Source organism: Bos indicus, chromosome 8 (assembly GCF_029378745.1).
Source record: "Bos indicus isolate NIAB-ARS_2022 breed Sahiwal x Tharparkar chromosome 8, NIAB-ARS_B.indTharparkar_mat_pri_1.0, whole genome shotgun sequence".
NCBI classification, from domain to species: Eukaryota; Metazoa; Chordata; class Mammalia; order Artiodactyla; family Bovidae; genus Bos; species Bos indicus.
In genome coordinates this window covers 101,999,131-102,020,786 of record NC_091767.1, presented here as the reverse complement: position 1 = coordinate 102,020,786, position 21,656 = coordinate 101,999,131, and the positions used below count along the sequence as shown (strand labels likewise).

Below are 21,656 nucleotides of genomic sequence, written 5' to 3'. Positions count from 1 at the left end.
GTTACCTAGGCCGGCTGCCAGCCTTCCTGCCAATCACAGTTACAGATGGACAGTAGGTGGTTTCTTCATCTTCTCAGATCAGTGCCATCTTGTAAGATGTAGGAGAGGGTAAATTGAGGATAAGAAATGAAGAATAAAACAGTTGGTATTTTTTCCTGTTGCTTTGCATATCCTGATTCTTGCCTATAAACGGATACCTCCTTAGAGAAAATGAGAAAATACGATTAAAAGTCATGCATGTACTATAAAGCTGTACAAATGGAACGTGACTCAAGGTAAAGAAAGCCATCTTTTATAGGTTTATTGGTCCATTACTTTAAGTTAATTGAGGTAAAGAAACCTTTTTAAAATTTACAAGCTAATAGTTTTTATCAAGCAATACAAATTCGTTTTATCTTGAAATGTAATACTAATCCCATAGTAAACAATGGACAGAATTTTTTTACAGATATGAAAAAAAGTGGACAAAATTCTCATGCCAGCATCAAAAATGCAACAAGAATTTTTTTTTTTAAATAATCTCTGGGTTCTGTAATAAAAAAAAAAAAAGTGACATTCTTTTTAAAGTTTGGTAGCTTCATGAAACAAAGACTTTGATCTGTAAATCACTTTCTCATCTACAACACACATTCTCAAGCACATTTTTTTTTTCACAGCTTTTAATTTGGCTTAATGGCAACATGGACAGAAGAGAACACATTTACACGGAGGACTTCATCAATACCTCAAGGATTTCCTTTAAAAATTTTAAATGTAAAGAATGATTTCTCAAATAATAAACAGTCGATAATTTGGACATGACCTAAGCAAAAAGGTTTGGTTTTTTCCTCCCCCCGCCCCCAACAGTTAAAAGTTAGAAAGTTTGCTGGCAGTTTATTTCATGGGAATATATCAGATGTACCTCATGTCTGAACACATTCCCGACACACAGACATCAGGGAACAGGCACGGGGACAGGACCAAACCGCAGGGGTGCCCAGGGCAACGGCGCTGACTGTTCGGACATGCTGGTTTGTTATTTGACGAGGGCCCAGCTGACACAGGCCTCACTCTATCCCACTGAGTCACGTTTTTGTTTGCAGTGTCCTATCTCCTCCTCACGTCCCCACTGGGGAAAACGCATCCCCCTTCCCTCCTTCCAGCAGCATCCGTGACTGGAGGGATGGTCTGAGACTGTGAGCCAGCCTGCCACACAGCCGTGTGGGCAGGGTCTGCCTGCTCACACCGGCCTCCAGGGAGCCCAGAATCACCTGGCGAGGGCTGCGCTGCCTGGAGAGGTGCACGTGCGGTACCCAGTCACTGGCTTTTATTAACAGCGAAAGCTCTGTGACAAAGGACGAGATTCTGTGAGTCAACACCGTGTGTTCGCTGTTTTTGGCATTTCGACCTGTGGAGAATTTCTATGTAAAATACACTGCTCGGAGGCCCCACAGTATCATTTAAAAAGCTCTTCTACAGAATCGGGGTAAACCTTTAATATTGTCATCATCTACAGAGTTCTTTGTATCTGTGATTTGTCGATGCTGATACCATAATATCCTCTACAATAAAAAATGTGCCAAAAGGCACGAGATGCGTCTTCCACACTTGAAAACAACAACGAAAAAGGTTTTGTGGTCCCTGTATTTCCTGACATTATCAAAAAATATCATTTGGCAATAGCAGTACTTAGCTTTCTCTTCCCAAAAGGCAGCCCTAATTATGAACCTCACTTTCTGGCTTGTTTCTTTAAGTGGAATGAAGACTGGCTAGGTTAGGCCTCAAGTGTTTAAACTGAACAACTGATTACATCTCTAAAAACTCTTTTCTAACCAGAATCTAAACAACAGTAGTTGAAGAATAAGGCATATTAGTAGTTGTTGACAAATTCTCAAAAAGTACAGTTAGGCTTTTAACAGTCTGTGGCATGTCCAAAAGTCTGGATTTGTTGTTTTTCAAGTGCTAAATACACAATGTTTATGAATGAGACAAATATCTTACTGGTTTGTTAGAGTTATTTTTTCCAAGCACTTATTTACAGGCTACCTATGGTAATAAAAACTACCTGGATAACGTTTTTTTTTTTTTTTGCCACACAGAAAGGGTTAGGCAGTCATACCCAGAGAACATTTCAAACACGTATGATTGAGAGAACAGTCACACCCCCTGTAATACCCCTCCCCCAAAACTTTTCTAACACACACAACCCTGTGCCTGCTCCGATCTGTGCAACATGGGGAGACCAGGGACCCTAAACCTAAAGAGCTGGCCACCTACTGGGTGGGCTGATGAAAAAAGTCAGGTTTCTTAAATTCACTGAATTCAAAACCACAAGGAGGTGAAAAACTCCAACACACCCATCTCCATCTGTAGGTCTGGCCCAGAGGGTGGCAGGCAAATTCGAGGGAAACGCCGTCGGAAGAAGAGAGACCACAGTGAGTGAGTGGGTGCGTGGGCATGCTCCACCTGGTGGCCCTTGGGGACTCTGGGAAGGGAGAAGGCAGACCCAAATCCCCAACATAATCTTGTGTTACCCCAGCCTGATGATGAGACCATCCTATTTCCACAGACCTCGAGAGCAGGCTGTGAGTGAGGAGGCAGGGACCAGCACTGGCACGCCCTACCCTGACCACACACAGACCTACACTGGCCTCATCTGTTTGGGTCTTGGGATGGGTTGAAAATGGGCTCCACCCTGGCTGCTCTAAAGGGCTGTTTCTGCTCAGAAGATGGGCTAGTCTGGACTTTGCTCTCCCTTCACTCTCACCAGCTCAGGACACAGGGCAGAGAAGGACTCTCATGAGACTCAGTGAACGGCGTCGAAACAGAATCAAGTGCTCTCGACTTGAATGCTGTCAATGGCAGGGCCAAGTCATACAAACTCCGAGTGCCTCTTGGGCTGATACTGTCCCAAGAGCAAGTCCACGTGCAGACAGCCACACGGCAGGTTCCCTTCTCTAGGCTGAACTGCCCGGCATCCCAACGCAAATGGCAGCCTCGCAAGCAATGAGGGCCAGGTGTGCCTTTTATTCCCCCTGTTGCGGATGGCGACTGAGAAAACACATTCAAGTCAACAACATGTAAGACACCCTCTGGGTGTGGCTGAAATTTGGCATGAAGACACCCTTAGGTTACATTCACCACCATCCCTAGAGGTGTGCTGGTTTGTTATTTCAGCTAAAGAAAGGTGTGTGGCGGGTTCAATGAGCAGCACAGTGAAAACAAGCCAGTCACGTCCACAATTGCACTTATCTGAGCAATCATCATTAAGTCTTAATAAAGGGTAAAACCCAACCCCGAACCTGGCCTGAGCAGGAGCAGAGGTTCCTTGCTTTGAGCACAGTAGCTGAGAGCCTTCTTGGCAATCCAGCCCCGGGTAACGACGAGCAGTGTCCCTAAAATGCTATAAATCACGACTGCTCTCTTCAACCTCATCTGCATCTCTAAGATCGCTCAGTTTCTACAAGTTCTGTCTTCTGCCCTAGCCTGGACTTCTAACCCAGGTGAATGGAACCTTCCACTTCCCCAGCCCAGGGACAGTCAACAGGCTGACTTTCCACTCCACGGCCACGTACTCAAGTTTCAACCTGTCCACATGCGTCTACGGTTAAGACACAGCCTCAAGCAAACTTCTCCTGGAAAATAAACACAAGAGAGGACTTGGTGATTCAAGACTTTGTGGAGCCATGAAGGATGGGGTGACGAACCAGGAGGCAGTCTTTGGCACAGAGGTCTCTGGGTTACGCTTCTCATGGGGAATCACCTTTGTGATGATGGAGATAAAGAGGTGAATGCTTGGGGCTGCGGACCTTCGGTGGTGGGGCCCACGGGGATGCGAAGGGCTGGAGAGCCTCCACCACTGCCTACTATCCCTTGCCTTCTGGGCCAGCCTCCTCACCTCATCAGATGCCAGCCAGAAGTAAGGGACAAAGGTTCATTTTCTGGAACGACCACTCCTCCAAGGAAGGCTGCAAGGTACCCTGGTCCTCCAAGCTCTGCCACCAGTGGCAAGCTGGAGGTTGGTTTGCCTCATTCCAGCTCTCCCTGGAGGCTTAAAAGTACAGGCACTTCACTGAGGGACCACACAGAGAAAGAAAAAGCCCAAGATGCCTGCAGTGCTTCAGAACCAGTCTTCTGCCTCCAATCATGTAAGAGGATGACTGTGTACCCCACCTATCTCCATATGTCCCAGCAAGGAACCTGATGGGTTTCTTCTGAAGGGCTGCCTTCTTGCCCAACTGACCTCCCACAGGAACGTCCCTGGGCTCTGGCCAGTAGCAGCAGACTAGAGTCTAGTCTTCCTGTAACTCCTTCCATGGTTCTTCCCAAGCATTCGTCATGCTGGACATTTTTAAAGCATACGTTCCACCAGGCAAGACTTTGCACGTTTGCCAAGATAAGTGTTCACTTCTAGGACAGTCTAGTGTCTTCTGCAAAATATCCACAGAAGGCCATCAACCCACTATCAGATACACGCCCTGATTCTACCAGCAAGCTGTCAGGCTGGACCCGCACCACCTCAGCCACACCAACAGGATGGTTTAGAGGTAGAATGAAACACTGAATCACCACTCGGGGTCAATGAACTCTTCTTACCCTTTTTCTCCACTGAATCATCTCTAATTGTACCAAACGGAAGATTCACATCAGAGGATTTTAGAATGGCATGAACGGGGTCTAACAGTGCATGAAAGTACCAACTGACACACAAATTATCCCTTAAACCATGACTCTTTCAAACATGATGAAAACGAAACCAAACTCTTCTGGGCTGTCCAGCGGCTGCCCCAAGATCACCTCTGCAGCTGGAAGCAGGATGCAGTGCCCTCAGGAGGCTGCGTGCTGACCAGTATTTGCAGGTTCACTTGCAAACACAGCAGGGTCTCAGCACAGCTGTTTCATTAAAAAAAACAAACAAACAAAAAAATAATACCACTTATTTGAGGCTCAGATTTGTAATTTTATAGAGATGAGCCACAGACGAAAGAACACAAACATGACATAGGTAGTTTCACTTCAAGAGGGGAAAGATAACGAGCTGGAGGAAGAGATCCTTTTTGTCTACTTTGTGTTGACACACTTGAGAAGGAAACCTGTTAAGAGTCTGAAATGAAGCCTCAAATGGAGCCAGGAGGAGATGTGAGCTGAACTAGAAGCAAAGAGTTTGCTGTCACACGTGTCATCTTCGAGGCCCATCTAGATGCAGGCTCTTCTTTCTGACTAGGAAACAGTAAAGTTAAAGCACTTCACGTGGACCGTTCATTCACACTAGAGTTTACAAACCTTCACTGTATCCTGAGAACACACCCGCCTCTCTCCCAAAATCTGACCAAACGTTCAGTGGACACAGGAGGAAACATTAAACCAGCAATGTTTGGTGAGGTAAAGGCAAACTGCAGAAAGTGGACGTGGGAGGTGGGGCTCGGTATATGCCCGCCGACCTCAGCAACTCTCAACAACTCGATTATTCCGACTTCAGGACAACAGATGACCCCTCTCAGGCCTGTCTCTCTACCCTGATGACATTTAACAAGCCAAAGAACGGTGAAGAACGTCACAGAGAAAAATGCACCCTTTTTTTCGTTTTACATAAAACAGTTCCCAATCTACTACATTTTAGTGTCAGAAAACGAGTTTGGGGAACACTGCTCCCTCCACTTCCCAAGGCATTGGCATGAGGACAAAGACCCTGGCTGGCTGGCTCTAGCGTGGCTGCACCAAGACACCGATTTAAATGGTCCCACATGAACCAGAAACTGTAACATAGGTGTCACTCGTGACGGGCAGGCAGCAGGCCACACTCAGAGCCACACAGACCCCTGTACATTAAGGACTTTTCCTGGAGGCACCGACACCAACTTCCAGGCCGAGACAAGTCAAGGCCCATGGAGGCCAATGTCAGAGCGGCCGGGCATCCACAGAAGGCAAGCGCTGCCTCCTGTTCATGCCTTCCTCATGGCCTTGCGAAGCAGGACCCGGTTCTCTTCCTCAGCAGGCAACTCTGCTGGCCCCAGAGACGGGACTGTAACGAGATGTCAGAATGTCAGCTGAGGGCTGACGTGTCCCTCAGTTTCAAATCTTCGTAGTGTCCCACCGAGCAGGCTCCTTCACACCACCAAGGCAGCTTCTTCCACCGAGAGATGACGACAGCCCTTTACGGACTCCACCAAGGAATAAATACTCAGGGAAAACAACTGTTGGACAGAGGCAGGGGGAGGGGGAGGGAAAGGAATACACCGAGGAGAGATGCTGCTGCGACTGTTTTCTCGGTGCCACGTGTCCGGAACCGCAGGGACATTCCGGGGTGGGTGCCAGGCCCTGCGTAGGTAGGAGAGTCTCGGTCCCGAGAAGGAGCTTACTTGGCCTCTTGCTTCTCCTGCAGTAGCGGGATGATCGACTCCCACGCCATGAGGCACTGGAATGACAACACACACGCAGCGCGTCAGCGTGGAGATGCAGATTTCAGGGTCAGCTTTGAGCTACCCTCCCAGTCAGTCCTGCTGGGTCACCTTTGTCTAATGATGCCCTACACGGGTTATTCAGAGCTGGTGGAAAGAAGGGAGGCAATGGGTGTTTGTTTCGACTACATCCTCCTCCCCATTTCTGTGAAAGACAGCAATGTCTCTACGAAGCCTAAGTGAACTATCTGTAAAGCTCATCCCAGTGAGTGGAAAGGTATTCACTGAAAGAAACCCCCTCCCTTTCAAAAGCAGAAGAGAAAGGCAGGCTGCAAACCCCTGGTGAGGCCCCAGGTTCCCATCCGGGATGGAGATACTGCTCCATGTGTGGGTGGGAGGTAGAAACCATCTTGGAATGGGCCAGACGTGTGACCTGGGGCGCTCTCGTTCAGCCATCTCAGATCTGAGGTGGAGAACTACACAAGGTCTTCCTGAGAGGCAGCACCGGGGTGAAGCAGGACTTCGTGCTGAGTCACTAGGGAGGAGGAGACATGAGCAGAGGGGAGCAGACACACATCCCCAAGTCAAGCCAGGGGAAGGGAGTGGTGAATGGCTCACTGCTTCCTTCCTTGGTGACTCTGAAGTTGGAGAAGAAGCTGGACTCAGACCCTGCCCTACAGAAGGAAGCCTGGGGAGCCTCAAGGAACTTGCTGTCAGAGAGAGACCCAGAGCAGGGTCCGTGGCATCCTGGATCCCGCTCTCTACCTCTGCCATCATCTCTCCTCTGGAAGGTTCTATGTCAGTGATGGGGACCAAGGCCATACCAGCTTGCCTGCTTGCTTTCTTCCTTTTTTAGCATTGTAAAGATATATTTTATTATACAACTATTATATGGAAACATTTTCACTGTAAAAAAAATTCAAACAATACAAATGAACCAACTAAATACGAGCTTTCTTTACCAAGTGAAATACTGGCCAAATGCTCAAGCTTTTCCCACCCAAGGACCCTTACACACGTTGCTCCCTTTGCCCGGAATACTTGTCCTTCGTCTCTGTGACTCAGGTTAAAAGTTGTGTCCTCAGACTGGCCTTTCCTGCCCACTCTGCTTGCCCCTTCCATCCTGAATCTGAATGATGCCTCCCTCAACTTTTCTCCCAGCTTTCTGCTCTTTTCCTGGAGGGCCTGCATCTCTCTGAAGAGGTGGGATTCTTGGATTAACGTGTCTCCTCCACTAGACAGGGGCTTTCCTGATAGCTCAATGCAGGAGACCCCAGTTCAATTCCTGGGTCAGGAAGATCTGCTGGAGGGACAAGCTATCCACTTGAGTATTCTTGGGCTTCCCTTGTGGCTCAGCTGGTAAAGAATTCACCTGCAATGCAGGAGACCTGGGTTTGATTCCTGGGTTGGGAAGATCCCCTGGAGAAGGGAAAGGCTACCCACTCCAGTATTCTTGCCTAGAGAATTCCATAGACTGTATGGTCCATAGGGTTGCAAAGAGTAGGACGCGACTTTCACTTTCACTTACCACTAGACAAGGGGTCCTTATTGGAAGGACTGATGCTGAAGCTGAAACTCCAGTACTTTGGCCACCTCATGAGAAGAGTTGACTCATTGGAAAAGACTCTGATGCTGGGAGGGATTGGGGGCAGGAGGAGAAGGGGACGACAGAGGATGAGATGGCTGGATGGCATCACCGACTCAATGGACGTGAGTTTGAGTGAACTCCACGAGTTGGTGATGGACAGGGAGGCCTGGTGTGCTGCGATTCATGGGGTCGCAAAGAGTCAGACATGACTGAGCGACTGAACTGAACTGAACTGAATGGCAGGAGTCCTGCTGCTCTGTGTATCAATGTGTGCAAGCGACCAGGTACACAGATAGTACACAAAAAGCATCTGCCAAGACGAGGCCCCAGGGCAGGGGCCTGTTTGTGGTATAGTGGGAGGACACAGATAAAGGCCCTGGGTTTGAGATCTGGGCCCTGGGAACACTGGAATTAATCACCAAGAACAGGAGGGGACATCAGCTGAGTCAGCCCTGGTGCAGTGGGAAAGTGGGGGACAGTGAGGGTGGGAGGGAGGGAGGAATGGAAGCCCCATTCACTGCATATCAACCACTTGCCAGGCACATTCCAGGTGCTCCGGCATCATTTCAGTGTTTCTTCACCATCACTCAGTGGAGGAGGATCACCCCCATTTTACGGATGAAGAAACAAAGGCAGAGAGAGGCACCCTGCCTAACAGCCCAGTCAGCAGATGAATGAAGCCTTGGCTGCACCTGGAATGATCTTTGCACCTGTGGGCAGGCAGGACTGTCCCCATCACTGACAGTGTGTGGGAATCCTCAGACCTGTGGACCCAGTGGAGCCAACTCTGACCCTAGTTCAGTCATTCACAAGTTGTGTGACCTTGGGCAGAGTTTTAAAACCTTGCTGAGCTTCCATGTCTTCAGCTTTAAATTGAGAGCCTCTAAAACCCACTTCACAGTGTTATGGTGAAGATTAAGTTTAAATTTAGCAAGCTGACATATGCAAAGCACCCAGCCCAACGTCAACTCAGACACACAGCGAGCATCCGGAAGAAAGATACCGAGAAAAGGAGGATGGCCCCTCCCGCTTCCCCGAAGCAGTCCATCCTCAACCTGGCAGGCAAGGGCCATTCCATGACTCTTTCCCTTAACCCTCCTCCAAACTAAGACGCAGACACGCTGCCTCTGAGCAGTGGCCAGAGCATCAGTGTTTTTGAAGGAGATGGATTCCTCCAGTTTGGGCCGAGGACGTGTTTCTAGAATTGTGGTGGGAGTAGCTGAGTTAATGCTTGTCCAGCTTGATTTCAAGTCTACAGGTTATTTGTTGAATTATGATTGGGCCATTCTTCATCTTCATTAAGCTTTTAACAAATTCATTAGGATTCATTAGCAACCATGCTCTAGAGTTGGATGTGCTAGGGGCAAACCTTGACTGAGGATATTCAGCTGCAGCTTGATGATAGTCGAGCCTGTGTGCGTGCGTGCGTGCGTGTGTGTTGGGGGGCTTAACCTGAAGTCCACAGATCAAGGGACTCGTGAAAAAAAAACCGTTTTTTAGTGTTAATAGTTTTCCTTTGTAATCCTATATCCTTTTGTATTAGGTATTTTAAAGTCTATTTTAAAAAACAGATAGTATTCTAATAAGGAGTCTCTAGGCTTCACCAGATGACCAAAGGGATCCATAGCAGAACAAACATGACGAACCCTTGGGTGCAGAACCACAGAACAGCCTGACAGGGCCCCAAAGCCTCCATCAACTGGGCGCATCCATGTGCTACAGGCCTGACTGGGAAGCAGCTGCTAGAAGAACTAAGAGGGCTTGGAGGGTAAAACCAGTTTCATCAGCAGGGTGTGCAAGTGGAACCCCTGTGGGCACCTGAGGGGGACCCCTGGTTCCAAACCCAGCACCATATCTAGCAGATCGGGGCAAGGACACACGGGTTCACTAAGGCTAAACACGTAAATTAAGGGAAGGAGATGGGCCTGGCAGGATCCTTCTGGACTTCTGGCAGGCCCTGACCAGAGGCTCTGGCTATTAAGCAGAGGGCTGTCGTCTCATCATCAGCTCATTACCTTCTCGTAATACTGGATGTTCTTGTCAGCCATTCCCATGAGCAGCTGCCGAAAGTCCTGTCTCTTGTTGTTCTGCCACCTCTCCATGTCGGCTTTCAGATCAGCATTGAAACACTCCATCCGATCCTGACACTTCTCTACATCTGCTGGGACCTGGGAGGGGGATGCGTACATGAGAGCTCTGTATGTATAACAAGGACCTCATGCCCCGGGCTCATGTTTGTGAGAGGCCAGATTACTGTCTTATAATGCCATGAACACATTCCCTCTGGAGGTGCAGGCATAGCCTTGGGTTTCCAAGTGAAAGAAGGAATTCTGAAAAGTGCCATCCCTGACCCAAATATTCAAACCCATCCAAGCTAAACAGTGACTCATGGGGGAAACACCTGCCTGTTTACAAACAGGAAGAAGAAACACTGTGATTCAGAGTCATTTGTCTTTGGTTCCTTTTAGGAGTTACCCATCTGTAAGTGAAAGTGTATGTAGGTTTTGCAAGTGTACAGCAGTGTTTGGTACTGCCCTGCTATTCTCCCATGCCCCATACTGAAAGTAGAAAATCGGTGTTTTCACATCACATGAACTGTCCCATTACCCATGACGTTTCTCATTAACCAGAGAATTCACTGCAATAAGAAGACAATTGGTCCACTTTACAAATCAGCTGGAGACTTATCCATGCACTCTCAGGTAGCAGATAATCAAAAATAAAGAGTCAAAGAGATTGTCTTTAATCCATTGTATATTCTTGCCTCCTTCAGAATGGGAGAAAATAATAGCAAATGAAGCAACTGACAAACAACTAATCTCAAAAATATACAAGCAACTCCTACAGCTCAACTCCAGAAAAATAAATGACCCAATCAAAAAATGGGCCAAAGAACTAAATAGACATTTCTCCAAAGAAGACATACAGATGGCTAACAAACACATGAAAAGATGCTCAACATCACTCATTATCAGAGAAATGCAAATCAAAACCACTATGAGGTACCATTTCACGCCAGTCAGAATGGCTGCGATCCAAAAGTCTACAAGCAATAAATGCTGGAGAGGGTGTGGAGAAAAGGGAACCCTCTTACACTGTTGGTGGGAATGCAAACTAGTACAGCCACTATGGAGAACAGTGTGGAGATTCCTTAAAAAACTGGAAATAGAACTGCCTTACGATCCAGCAATCCCACTGCTGGGCATACACACTGAGGAAACCAGAAGGGAAAGAGACACGTGTACCCCCAATGTTCATCGCAGCACTGTTTATAATAGCCAGGACATGGAAGCAACCTAGATGTCCATCAGCAGATGAATGGATAAGAAAGCTGTGGTACATATACACAATGGAGTATTACTCAGCCATTAAAAAGAATACATTTGAATCAGTTCTAATGAGGTGGGTGAAACTGGAGCCTATTATACAGAGTGAAGTAAGCCAGAAAGAAAAACAACAATACAGTATACTAATGCGTATATATGGAATTTAGAAAGATGGTAACAATAACCCTGTGTACGAGACAGCAAAAGAGACACTGATGTATAGAACAGTCTTAACTCTGTGGGAGAGGGAGAGGGTGGGAAGATTTGGGAGAATGGCATTGAAACATTTAAAATATCATGTATGAAATGAGTTGCCAGTCCAGGTTCAATGCACGATACTGGATGCTTGGGGCTAGTGCACTGGGACGACCCAGAGGGATGGTATGGGGAGGGAGGAGGGAGGAGGGTTCAGGATGGGGAACACATGTATACCTGTGGCGGATTCATTTTGATATTTGGCAAAAGTAATACAATTTTGTAAAGTTTAAAAATAAAATAAAATTGTAGTTGGGAAAAAAAAAGAGTCAAAACTGGGTAATTCTGGGGAAATGGAAGGCAAGTTGTTTATGAATGCCATAAACCATGAAATTCAAAGAAGAAATATACAGCAGGCTGGTTCTAGTTTTCCTTAAGGAAGTTTAGAAAACTTTCTCAAAATAGAACTAGGTTGCCTGAATTTCACAACTTTCACTTTGCTTTGGTGAGTTTCACCCACTCTACACCCAATATTGTTGGGTGTAGATAGTTGGATAGTATAGTTCCAATATAGTTGGAAAGAAAACACCCAATATTATAAGAAGGTAATACGAAATGGTAACCCTAGTACCCAAAACATAAAGCTGGCTTCTCTCCTAACTCAAGAGGCTCCACTGGACTTTGATGGTGGCCAGGGGGTTGGGGGAAAGGAGGGAACCTGCCCAAAGCTGGGTCACACAGTCACCCACCAAATGCTTTCCCAAAACAAGTGAGGCCTTGTACATTTTGTGTGCTGGGGCCTCTGATCCCGAATGTAACCATCAAGGTCAATCTCTACCAACCAGGGAAGTTTTATACCCAGACATTATGGGCAAGGAGCCCAGAAACAAGGCCAAGCCTGGGGAAGTTGACTCCTTCAGGGCTTCCAAAGTGCTGAGGGCACTTGGCCATCTGCCAGCCAGACTACTTGGCCATGGCTGCAGTATACAAGAGCAGGGGAATGGGAGCCACCCAGGCGAGGGAATTCAAGAGTTACCTGGCATGGAAACTATCCTGGGAGAGACGAGGATGAGTGACAGAAGAAGATACAGAAAGATATCCTAGGCAACTGAAAAGAAAAGAAATGTGGGGGATTCCCTGATGGTCCAGTGATTAGGACACTGATGGTCAGTGCTCTCACTGCTGTGGGCAGGTTCAATTCCTGATTGGGGAACTGAGGTCCTGCAAGTTACTCAGCAAAACAAAGTAAAACAAGCAAGGAACTTCTAAGGGCCGGGGTGAGTGTCCTCTAAAGCACATATTCCTGGAGGAAATTTTAAAAAGGACTCGATTTTTATCTTCTGATGCCGGAACTGAAGTCACTTTTGCCTTTCCCTCCTGATTAACCTGTTACTGTTGGCCACCTTGGGGGAAACTGAAGTAAAAACAATCCTGCCTTGACTTTGCGTCTGCAAAGTCTGCAGAGCATCCCTGGCAAACACCCTGGGAACCAGCCTCCACCCAGCAAACCAGGCCTGGCCTCCCCGCCCTCCCGGCAGGCACAGTCCACTTCCCTTATTCCTCTTGCGACCACTGCTAATTATAGCATCTGGGGAAAAGTGTCCAGAAACAACATCCTGTTTGCTTAACAAAACTGCTGCAGCAAGGAGGAAAGCCAGGCTCTGAAAGGAAGACTTCCTAGACACAGTGAGAAGAGGCGGGTAGGCTCTCTGATTCCAGGGAGGGCTCGCCTAGGAAAGATTCATGGGTCTGGTCTGGGGATGGAAACTCTGGATTGTATGGTTGCCTGAGCCTCAATGTGGGAAATGTTTTTAGCTTATCATTTTCCCAACATATTCCACACGGGGCACAGAGGGGACATCAAAGTGCTTAAGTCTCAGCAGGCAGATCTTGTCTCAAGTCCCCCAGAGTCTAGGTGGGAAGAAAACAAACACAGCCGGACGTGGAGGCAGATGGTGCTTTCACTTCACTCGGAGCCTGTGACACGCACACTGTGAGGAGAAGCTGGAGACTGAGGACAGCGCAGATGCGGGAGACAGGGGGGGTACCACTGAGGCGACCCCTCACAGAAGATGGAGGGACCTCCCAGCATCACTGTGGGGATTCACCTTGCAATGCAGGACGTGGGTTCAACCCCCGGTCCAGGAACTAAGATCCTACATGCCGAGGAGCAACTAAGCCTGCACCCCACAACTAGCAAGGCCGTGTACTGCAAGGAAGCATCCCACGTGACCTGGCAGAGATCCCAGTGCTACAACTGGGACCCAGCCAAACAAGTATTAAAAAAAAAAAAAAAAAAAAAAAGGTGGTGGAAGTGACTCCAGAGGGACAGACAAGCGTCAAGAGGTGAGACAACCCCTGGACCCACCTCAGGAACGGCTCACAGGCCACAGACCCCCAAAGACAGAGAGAGAGAGAGAACCCCAGCTGGCAGAGAACAAAGAGTAGAACTCATGGAAGGGCCTACACGCACAGGGTTACTAAAGGAGTTGGCAAAAGTTATTAAGAAACCTGGACACAGAAGCAGGAAACAAGTCAGACAGCAGAGCCATAGAAGCACAAGGATGGAGGAGGCGGAGGGGGGGAGGGGGGGGGTGGGAGGGGGAGTGGGATTTAAAAAGAAGAGAATAACAGCAATTTTGTGTTAAGAGGTGAGCTGTACTCTGAAGTAACCAGCTACCGAATTGCCCAACTTTATGGAGAGGAGGGCCACTGGGGCTTGCGTTCCTCTCATTTTTGTTTCTTTCTGGATGATGTCTCAATTTACCCATGAGCAACAACCAGCATTCCCTCTTATCTCAGTGTTTTGACTTTTTGACTGAGGTATCTTAGAGGTATTGTCTGGAGGCGTTAGAGATGGAAATATCCAGTGCTTAACGGTTGGGGGCTGCTGTTCACAACCCACCAAGGAGGACAAAAAACTCTCCAGAAAAGACTTCGCTGTTAATTAGGTGCTAAGTCACGTACAACTCTTTTATGACTCCGTGGACTGTATTCTGCCAGGCTCCTCTGTTTATGGGATTATCCTGGCAAGAATACTGGAGAGGGTTGCTATTTCCTTCCCTAGGGAATCATCCCAACCCAGGGATCAAACCTGCATCTCCCCTGGCTCCTACATTGGCAGGTGGGTTCTTCACCACTGAGCACCTGGGAAGCCCCAGATAAGACTTCATGAGACCAAAATTTCTGAAGAGAGGACAAGGCTGCGTTCTTCTTATTGGTTCCCCTAACTCTCATGAGAAGTTCCATTACAGGATATGAGTTATGGAGTGAAGGGGGAAGGGTAACACAGGATGAGATAAAGCATATATCTGTGTTAGAGAGCAGGGCGGGAATGTGAGTTCACTCAGCATTCACTGAGAAATGTATCACTGAGCTCTTTCCATGAAACCGGCATTGCTCGGCCCTACATATAAATCTCTAAGTTTCCTTCTCAGAGGTAGGCTGGAGACATCATATTATCTGTTCCCATGATGACAGTAGGTGAATAAAGTCCTCAAAGATTACATAAGGCAGACATGACCCCAGTACTGGGGGAGAGAGGGGACTCACGGCTGCTGGGGGACAGGTGCCAGGACCAAGGACAGAGTCAATTCGAGACAGCTGTCTTCTCAGTCACATGCTGCCAACTGCAAAATGGGCAGAGCTTCCTAACTGGCGCCATGTGAACGACAGCAATACTGGTCCCCCCAGCCCCCAAGGAAGTCAGAGCTGGCCACCTCCAGTCTCAAGCAATCTGGTCTTCAATCCCAATATTCCATACAAATATTTTCATTTTCTATGTGACCTGTGAGATGGAAGAGAAGTTGAGAAAACACTGAGGCAGGGTAAAGTTTGAGAAGAGACTACTGAATTTGGCAAATATTCAGTAAGAATGCTTTAAAAAGAAATAGATAAAAAGAAGCAAACTTCAGAGAATGGCTGGTGAGGAGGGAAAAATGAGCGCCCAAGATGTGTGGAGAGCGGACACACTGAGGAGAGGGGAGCCCTGGGCTCACATGCACGATGGCTTAATGGACGGCCAGACACAGGCTGAAGAGCCAAAGGCAGGCCCAGGTTCTCCCCCCAAGTCGCTCCAGCATCAGCCACACATCTTCCAAAAGCAGGAAGCCTCCCCCTCAATGAAGCAAAGGTTGCTGGGAGCCCTTGCAGTGGGGATAAAGGGCTCCAACTTGGGAACCAGACGTATCGGGGGTCCAATTCACCATGTGTGAGCTTTTGTGGGTGGGTCACATAAGTCCCCTGAGCCCTGGCTGCTCATCTGTAAGGTGGGAACCCCCTTGATAGAAGGCTGTTGTAGGAATTAAACAACGGAGGTGACAGAGCCCTTCCCTGCTGTGGTGCATTACTCTAGCTTCCTAAACCAGGCTGAGGTCATGGCTCCTGTGGAGAGAACTGGGAGTCATCAGGCGTGCCTCTCCTCACTCACCAGAGGTATCTGGAAACAACAGATATTCCTACAGAACTCTCAGGCCTACGGAGCTCCATATTCAGAAGTCCCCCGTTTCTATCTGCTATTTCAGAACTGGAGTTCTTGCTACCCACTGGCACATCCCCCTCATTCCAGAATGTTCACCATTCTGATGGTTCTAAGAATTTGTAAAGGCCCACCGCCTTTGAGAGGCTTGTCCAAGTGGCCTCCAGCGCCCCTTCCCCTCCTCACCTGCGCTCACCCTGAGAAGTGGCACATCTTGCCTTCTGCTCCATCCACGTCCGCACCACACGCCTCCCCCCATGATGGTGCTACCTACTTCCAACAGCCTCTGGAAGGATCCAGTATCAGGCTTCAGTGGGTCGGGGCCTGAAACAGCCCCTCTCTTTCCCTTTTAACCTTTCATAAAACATTTTCTCTTGGCATCCCTTCTTTTTTAATTTTTTGAATCAACGTGTGACTATATACGCATTTGAAGAGAATCAAACGCAGAATACCTGGTCCCCCAGGGTTTGCCCTCACAGGAGTCCACATTAGAGTGTGCATGCTTCCCGTCCAGTTTTAAATGCAATTCCTCAGGCCCCCTCTGTTTCCACTAACAGCTTTGATAGCTTCTAAGGAAGGGCAAATTGTCCGTGGTCCTGACAGAGGCAGCAAAAAGCAGTCAGCTCCCTCCCTGCTCAGAGCCTTTCATTTCTCCAAATTAAAATCAAAATTAAAATAAGGAAGCCAAGTCTGCACAACCAAAGCTCCACTTGCCTGAGAATAAACCACCTCAGGGTCTGCAGACTTTCCTTCACCTAAAACCAAAACAATCTTTAAATTCTACGATACAAACATTTTCCTCCGTTCCAGAGGCCTCATCACTGCCTGCCCCCAGCACAGCATACGCCAAGAAGCCACAGCCACCAGGCTCCCATCCACCCGGCCAACAGCCGGAGTCACAGGGCTCAGTCCTCTGTCCAAAGGCATCCATCCACACCCCTGTGAAATCCCAGTGAGGGACACTGAGACCCAAGAGGCCAACCCCTTCTCCTGGGTTACAGAGAAGTGGTCAGTTTTCAACACCTCTCCGTGGCTTCACATAAAATCAATTTTGCCTCACTCTTCAGAGCAACCTTTCAAGACTTCACCTCAAAAGGAAGTCAGCCCCCAGACTCCCTCAGATCTTCTGTTTTCCAGCCCAAACCCAGCCTCCCTGTGAGAACCCCCCATCTTCAGGTGGGAGTCCTTTCCTTGCCTACAGCCCTGGGATGGATCTGTGAGCAGTCTTGCTCCCACGACAGTTACCAACAGTAGAACCTGTTGAGTCCTGGGGGAATATCAGCCCTGACCCGCTTCCTGAAAGCCTGGCTCTTTTCTCACCAACAGCAGCTCTGGAAAGTGAAGCTCAAACGTAAGACATTAAACAGAACACAGCCAAACCTTAAGCTCCTCATTTCCCACAGCAGCTGTCTCTCTGTTGCGGGGACATCTGGGAGGCGTGGGGACGCAGGGGACACTTTGGGACACAAGGAAACAATGCCCCCAACAGTGCACTCAGAAAAAGAATTTTAATAATTAAAAAAAAAAAAAAAGTGGCAACAAACCTGGAAAATGAAGTTCTCATTCAGCATTCCTGCTAGAAGCATGGGGAGCCAGTCGACAACAGAGGACCCACCAGCAGAGCATCTGTTATTGCATCAGACACTCAACTGATTCTCCCATCTTCACAGCAATCACATGGATGAATCCCACAGAGGCTGGTGAGCAAACCCAGTCTGAGCTGGGAGACAGAGTGGGGAATTCAAACCCAGGGCCATCTGATTCCAATCCTATGCTCCGCCTACCAAATGGTGGTTGATTGAACAGGCCGCCAACCAAGCCCTCCACGCTCCACCAAAGCAGCGGCTGCTCGACCCCAAACTGGAGACACAATTTCAGCTGACCCCGCTGTTGATTACACTTACCTGTGTTGTTAAATATCACCATTGCTATATGAGAAGCAAGTTCACTTTGGAGTGGTTCAGAATCCCACGAGACAGAGGGAAGACAGACACTGAGCCCTTCCCCGCCATGCTGTGCTTAGGGTGCAGGAATGTTTGGAACCTCCAGATTGGAAAGAAACCCTTCCCCTTTTTGGAAGAACTCTTGTGGCCAAGAGAATGAGTCAGATGGATGAGCGAGTGATGCTCCGGGGAGGTGAGAGCAACAGCAGCAGGAAGATTTCAACACCCACTGGGAGGAGAGAAGTCACCCAGGCCAGCACAAAGGGTAGAGCACAAGGCCCGAGCCCCACAGCTGAGCTGGGTGGGACGCGGGAGCCAGAACAGCAGCGTCCTCTGCTCCCGGGCGGGTGTGACCCGCAGGCAGCCCGCGATCCCGGGCACAGTCAGCACTTAATTCCGCCTATTAGTCATACCCTTTAGTTCCTGCCTTTGGTAAGGCGCCACCCCAAATCGGGCTGAACATCTACCAGAAGACAAAACTGGCCTCTGAGAAAGCTTGCACGGGGTGCTGAGTGGGTAGGACGGCTGATAGAACTATTTAAGTGACATCTTTTAAACTGGATTTTCAGCTTCCAAGCTGGGCTAGAGGCAGAACTTGTTCTCTTTCCTTCCATCCCTCGCCAGGAAAAGTGACTTCTGTACTTATATTTAGAAGCTAAATTGTTAAGAGTGAGATTTTTAAATACAGTATCCCTTGTCATTCTTTTAAATGAGACTGAGATGTGGGCTCAGCAGGCTGCACGTGTTCTAGAAAATCAGAGGAGCAGCTTGGAGCTGGCCAGCGGGACCGGCAGCTGCAGACAAAGGGCAGCTGGGCACACAGCACTTTAATAGTGTGCCTCTCAGCTTCGGTGCTTTTGGGTGGGTTACAGTTTTGACAACACTGATCTAGACTGTTCTCCTTTCTCCTCGGTCCCATTTCATAGACAGGAACTGCCTCTGAATTGCAGAGCTGGAAACCTCAAAAAAAAAAAAAAAAAAAAAAATCCCAGGAAAGAGTAAGAAAGAGCTCAACTCTCAATGTACATCAGACATAAAAGGGAGCAAAAAGAGGAAAAGGACAGCACCAACCCCATCCAGCTGGCACTGGTCACTATGGTCATCCCGATCAAGGGACGTGCATTCACCTGGCGCAGCTGTGGGGTGTCGCAGCCCGCCCGCCCCGGGGTCCCCTGACCTTGGGCCGCTCTTCCTTCTTCAGGGCCACGGCTTCCAGTTTGGTTTCGTACTCGGCTTGCACTTGGTCCCTCTTCTTCAGCACGCTCTGTGGGCGGGAGAAAGGGAGGCATGAGCACGCCATTGCTTCTGCACCCCGTACCTGCCCAAACCACCGCCACAAGCTCCTAGGATGGTCTGGCTGCAGCTGACATGGGCTCTGTGTTCCTAGGATTGTCTGGTCGTGGCTGACATGGGCTCTGGAGAGAGCAGTGGAGGAGGGAGAGGAGAATCGTGCTTAGAGAGGGAGCTTTCCAGCACAGTAACTCAGCCTGATGCTCAGTCACAGAATCCCTGGGAAGGGTGGGTGGGGGGAGCAGTGCCCACTCCATGGGTATGCGGATGAGGGGACCCTCAGCCCCACTGTGCACAGAGACCTCAGCTGTGCCGGGACATGGAGCCTGGCAGGTGCCAAGGTGGGATGTTGTCTGAACTGTTAATGGAAAAGTCTAAGGAGAGTTCTTGTCTCTTTAATTCATTGAGTTGACCCCTGGTGGACTGATCTGCTCATTGATCCACTATTAGCCACATATCTGTCCTCCACTCTGGGTCGGGTACTTGAAGAGCAAAGATACACAGCTCAGACCTGAGGGTTCTGTCTATGGGAGACGTGTGGACATGGAACAAGGATGCTTGTGCTCAAAGAGCCATGGATGAGGCCAGAAGCCCTGCAACCACATGGGGAGACTGCCAGACCCAGCGCTGGATGGGCACAGGGGCCAGCCTGGGCGGAACTAGGGGGAGGCAAGCCAGGCGCCCAGGATACAAACTCTAAGGAGACACTCAGTCCTGGGTCTGTGCAAGTTCAAGGCTGGCACCCGAGTGTGAGTCCCTAAACTTATGCCCTGGGCGCCTCCCTCTGTCTCTGCCGCTCAGATCCCAGCAGGTAGAACAGAAAAGCTTACGGTCAACCTTCTAGAAAAGCATGTTTCATCCAAAGGTTTCTTTTTCTTCTTTTAGTAGAACCACAAGTGGCAAACCAAGAGTAACAAGAACTTTCTTTGCCACTGACGCAGAAGCTTCTAATCTCTGAGTTTCTAATCTCCTGTTCTCCAGCAGAGCATGGGGTCCGGTGGGAGGGGGCCATTCCTCGGCCACCGCAGCGGACACATTCAGTTGTACAACGTGCTGAAACGTGATGAGTGACTGAGTCACTGACAACACTCTGGGGACAACCTTCTCATGGAAGGTGTCAACATGGGGAACCCCAAGTCTCCCCTAAGTATTTACTTGGAGAAGTGTTTCTCCATGAGAAGTGTTTCACCACGAGAAGAACATGAGATGAAACCTGTAATAGCTTCGCTTTTCATTATTTTGCTCTCAGCTTTCTTGTAGGTGCTCTGAGGTCTCCTCCCCACACTCATCAGCCTCTGGGCCTAGAGCCTTCTGCTATGATGGAGAGGATCCACGACCTGCATGGCCCAGCGCAGCAGCTGCTGGCCCACATGCCGACTGAGCTCTTGAAATGTGCCTGGTGTGACTGAGGGACTGGATTTAAATCTTTATTTAATTTTCCTTAATTTGAGTTTAAACTGAAACAGCCACCAATGGCAAGCGGCTGTCGTACTGGACGGGACAAATCTATAAAGTAAACACAAAAGAACAAAAAAGCCAGGGCTCCTTTCTAGATGTCACAGAGCCGAAAGCATTCTAAATCCACTGGTCTCATATGAGCAGTAGCTGCTCTCTGTGGGGACACAAACGTGGTTCCCTGGGGGCCAGGAGGACAGGGCTGGGGGGTGTTGTTGAGGAGCCTGGTTCTGCCTCACACTCCCTTCACAGGATGCCTCACATGGTCTGGGGAAAAGCACGTGTATCCAGGCTAGGAACAGGTTCCACAAACGATGAGTTGTTCCAATGACACACCCCTGTCAGTGTGGCAAGAAACTCCCAGCAAAGCTAGAAATGCTCTTAAACGCCTTCCAAACACAGAAAGCACGGTGCGGCACGCTTCCAGCCCTCAGTTCTGCTGAGAGAGTCTCTCTCAAGTCTCTCTGATGAAGTTGCCCAGGCCCTCAGGCAGGGAGAGATGGTGACAGGAGTCCTGTCAACTCCACGCAGCTCAGTGCGTGGCCTCTCCCCTGCCTCAAGGCAGATGAGGGGGCCCAAGACTCAGCTGCACTCCCTCCCTTCCTCAGGCCTGCCCTGGCGCCAAGGAGAGCTAAGGGCTCTTTCTCTTCAGCTGCTGCCAGTCCAGAGCAACCCGGACGCGGCCTTCTCCTGAAGCCTGAAGAGGGGCTCTGGGCTAACGCCCCTACCTCACTGGACTGCAGAAACAAACTCGTGACAACCACAAAAGCTCAGAACTCTGCGGAAGTGAAAGGGTGCTATCTCTGCTCTACAGGCAAGAACGGTGAGGCACCACAAAGAGACCTGGCTGAGGCCACACCACCAGCTAAGAGCACAGTGGTGACTCACTCGGGCTTCTCTGCTGAATTCCAGAGTGCGTGGTTCCCCAGCCTGCCAGCCAGCCAGCCAGGGCAACCTGTTCCGAATCAAGATAAACTGCTGAAGACTACCGTCCTTGTGGGAGCA

At 49.0% G+C, this 21,656-nt stretch overlaps 1 protein-coding gene across 3 annotated transcripts in view; it reads right to left on the bottom strand.

Annotated features, from left to right (window-relative positions):
* Window positions 1-276: 276 nt before the first annotated feature.
* The window catches only part of SNX30 (sorting nexin family member 30), a 109,587-nt gene continuing 88,207 nt past the window's right edge, over window positions 277-21,656 (bottom strand). For all 3 annotated transcript variants that reach the window (XM_070795293.1, XM_070795295.1, XM_070795294.1), the window contains exons 7-9: window positions 19,084-19,170; window positions 9,981-10,133; window positions 277-6,394 (exon numbers count right to left, since the gene is read on the bottom strand). In XM_070795293.1, coding sequence (XP_070651394.1) covers window positions 6,335-6,394; window positions 9,981-10,133; window positions 19,084-19,170 — 300 coding nt within the window. In that variant the 3' untranslated portion in view covers window positions 277-6,334. The remainder of the gene's footprint in view (window positions 6,395-9,980; window positions 10,134-19,083; window positions 19,171-21,656) is intronic.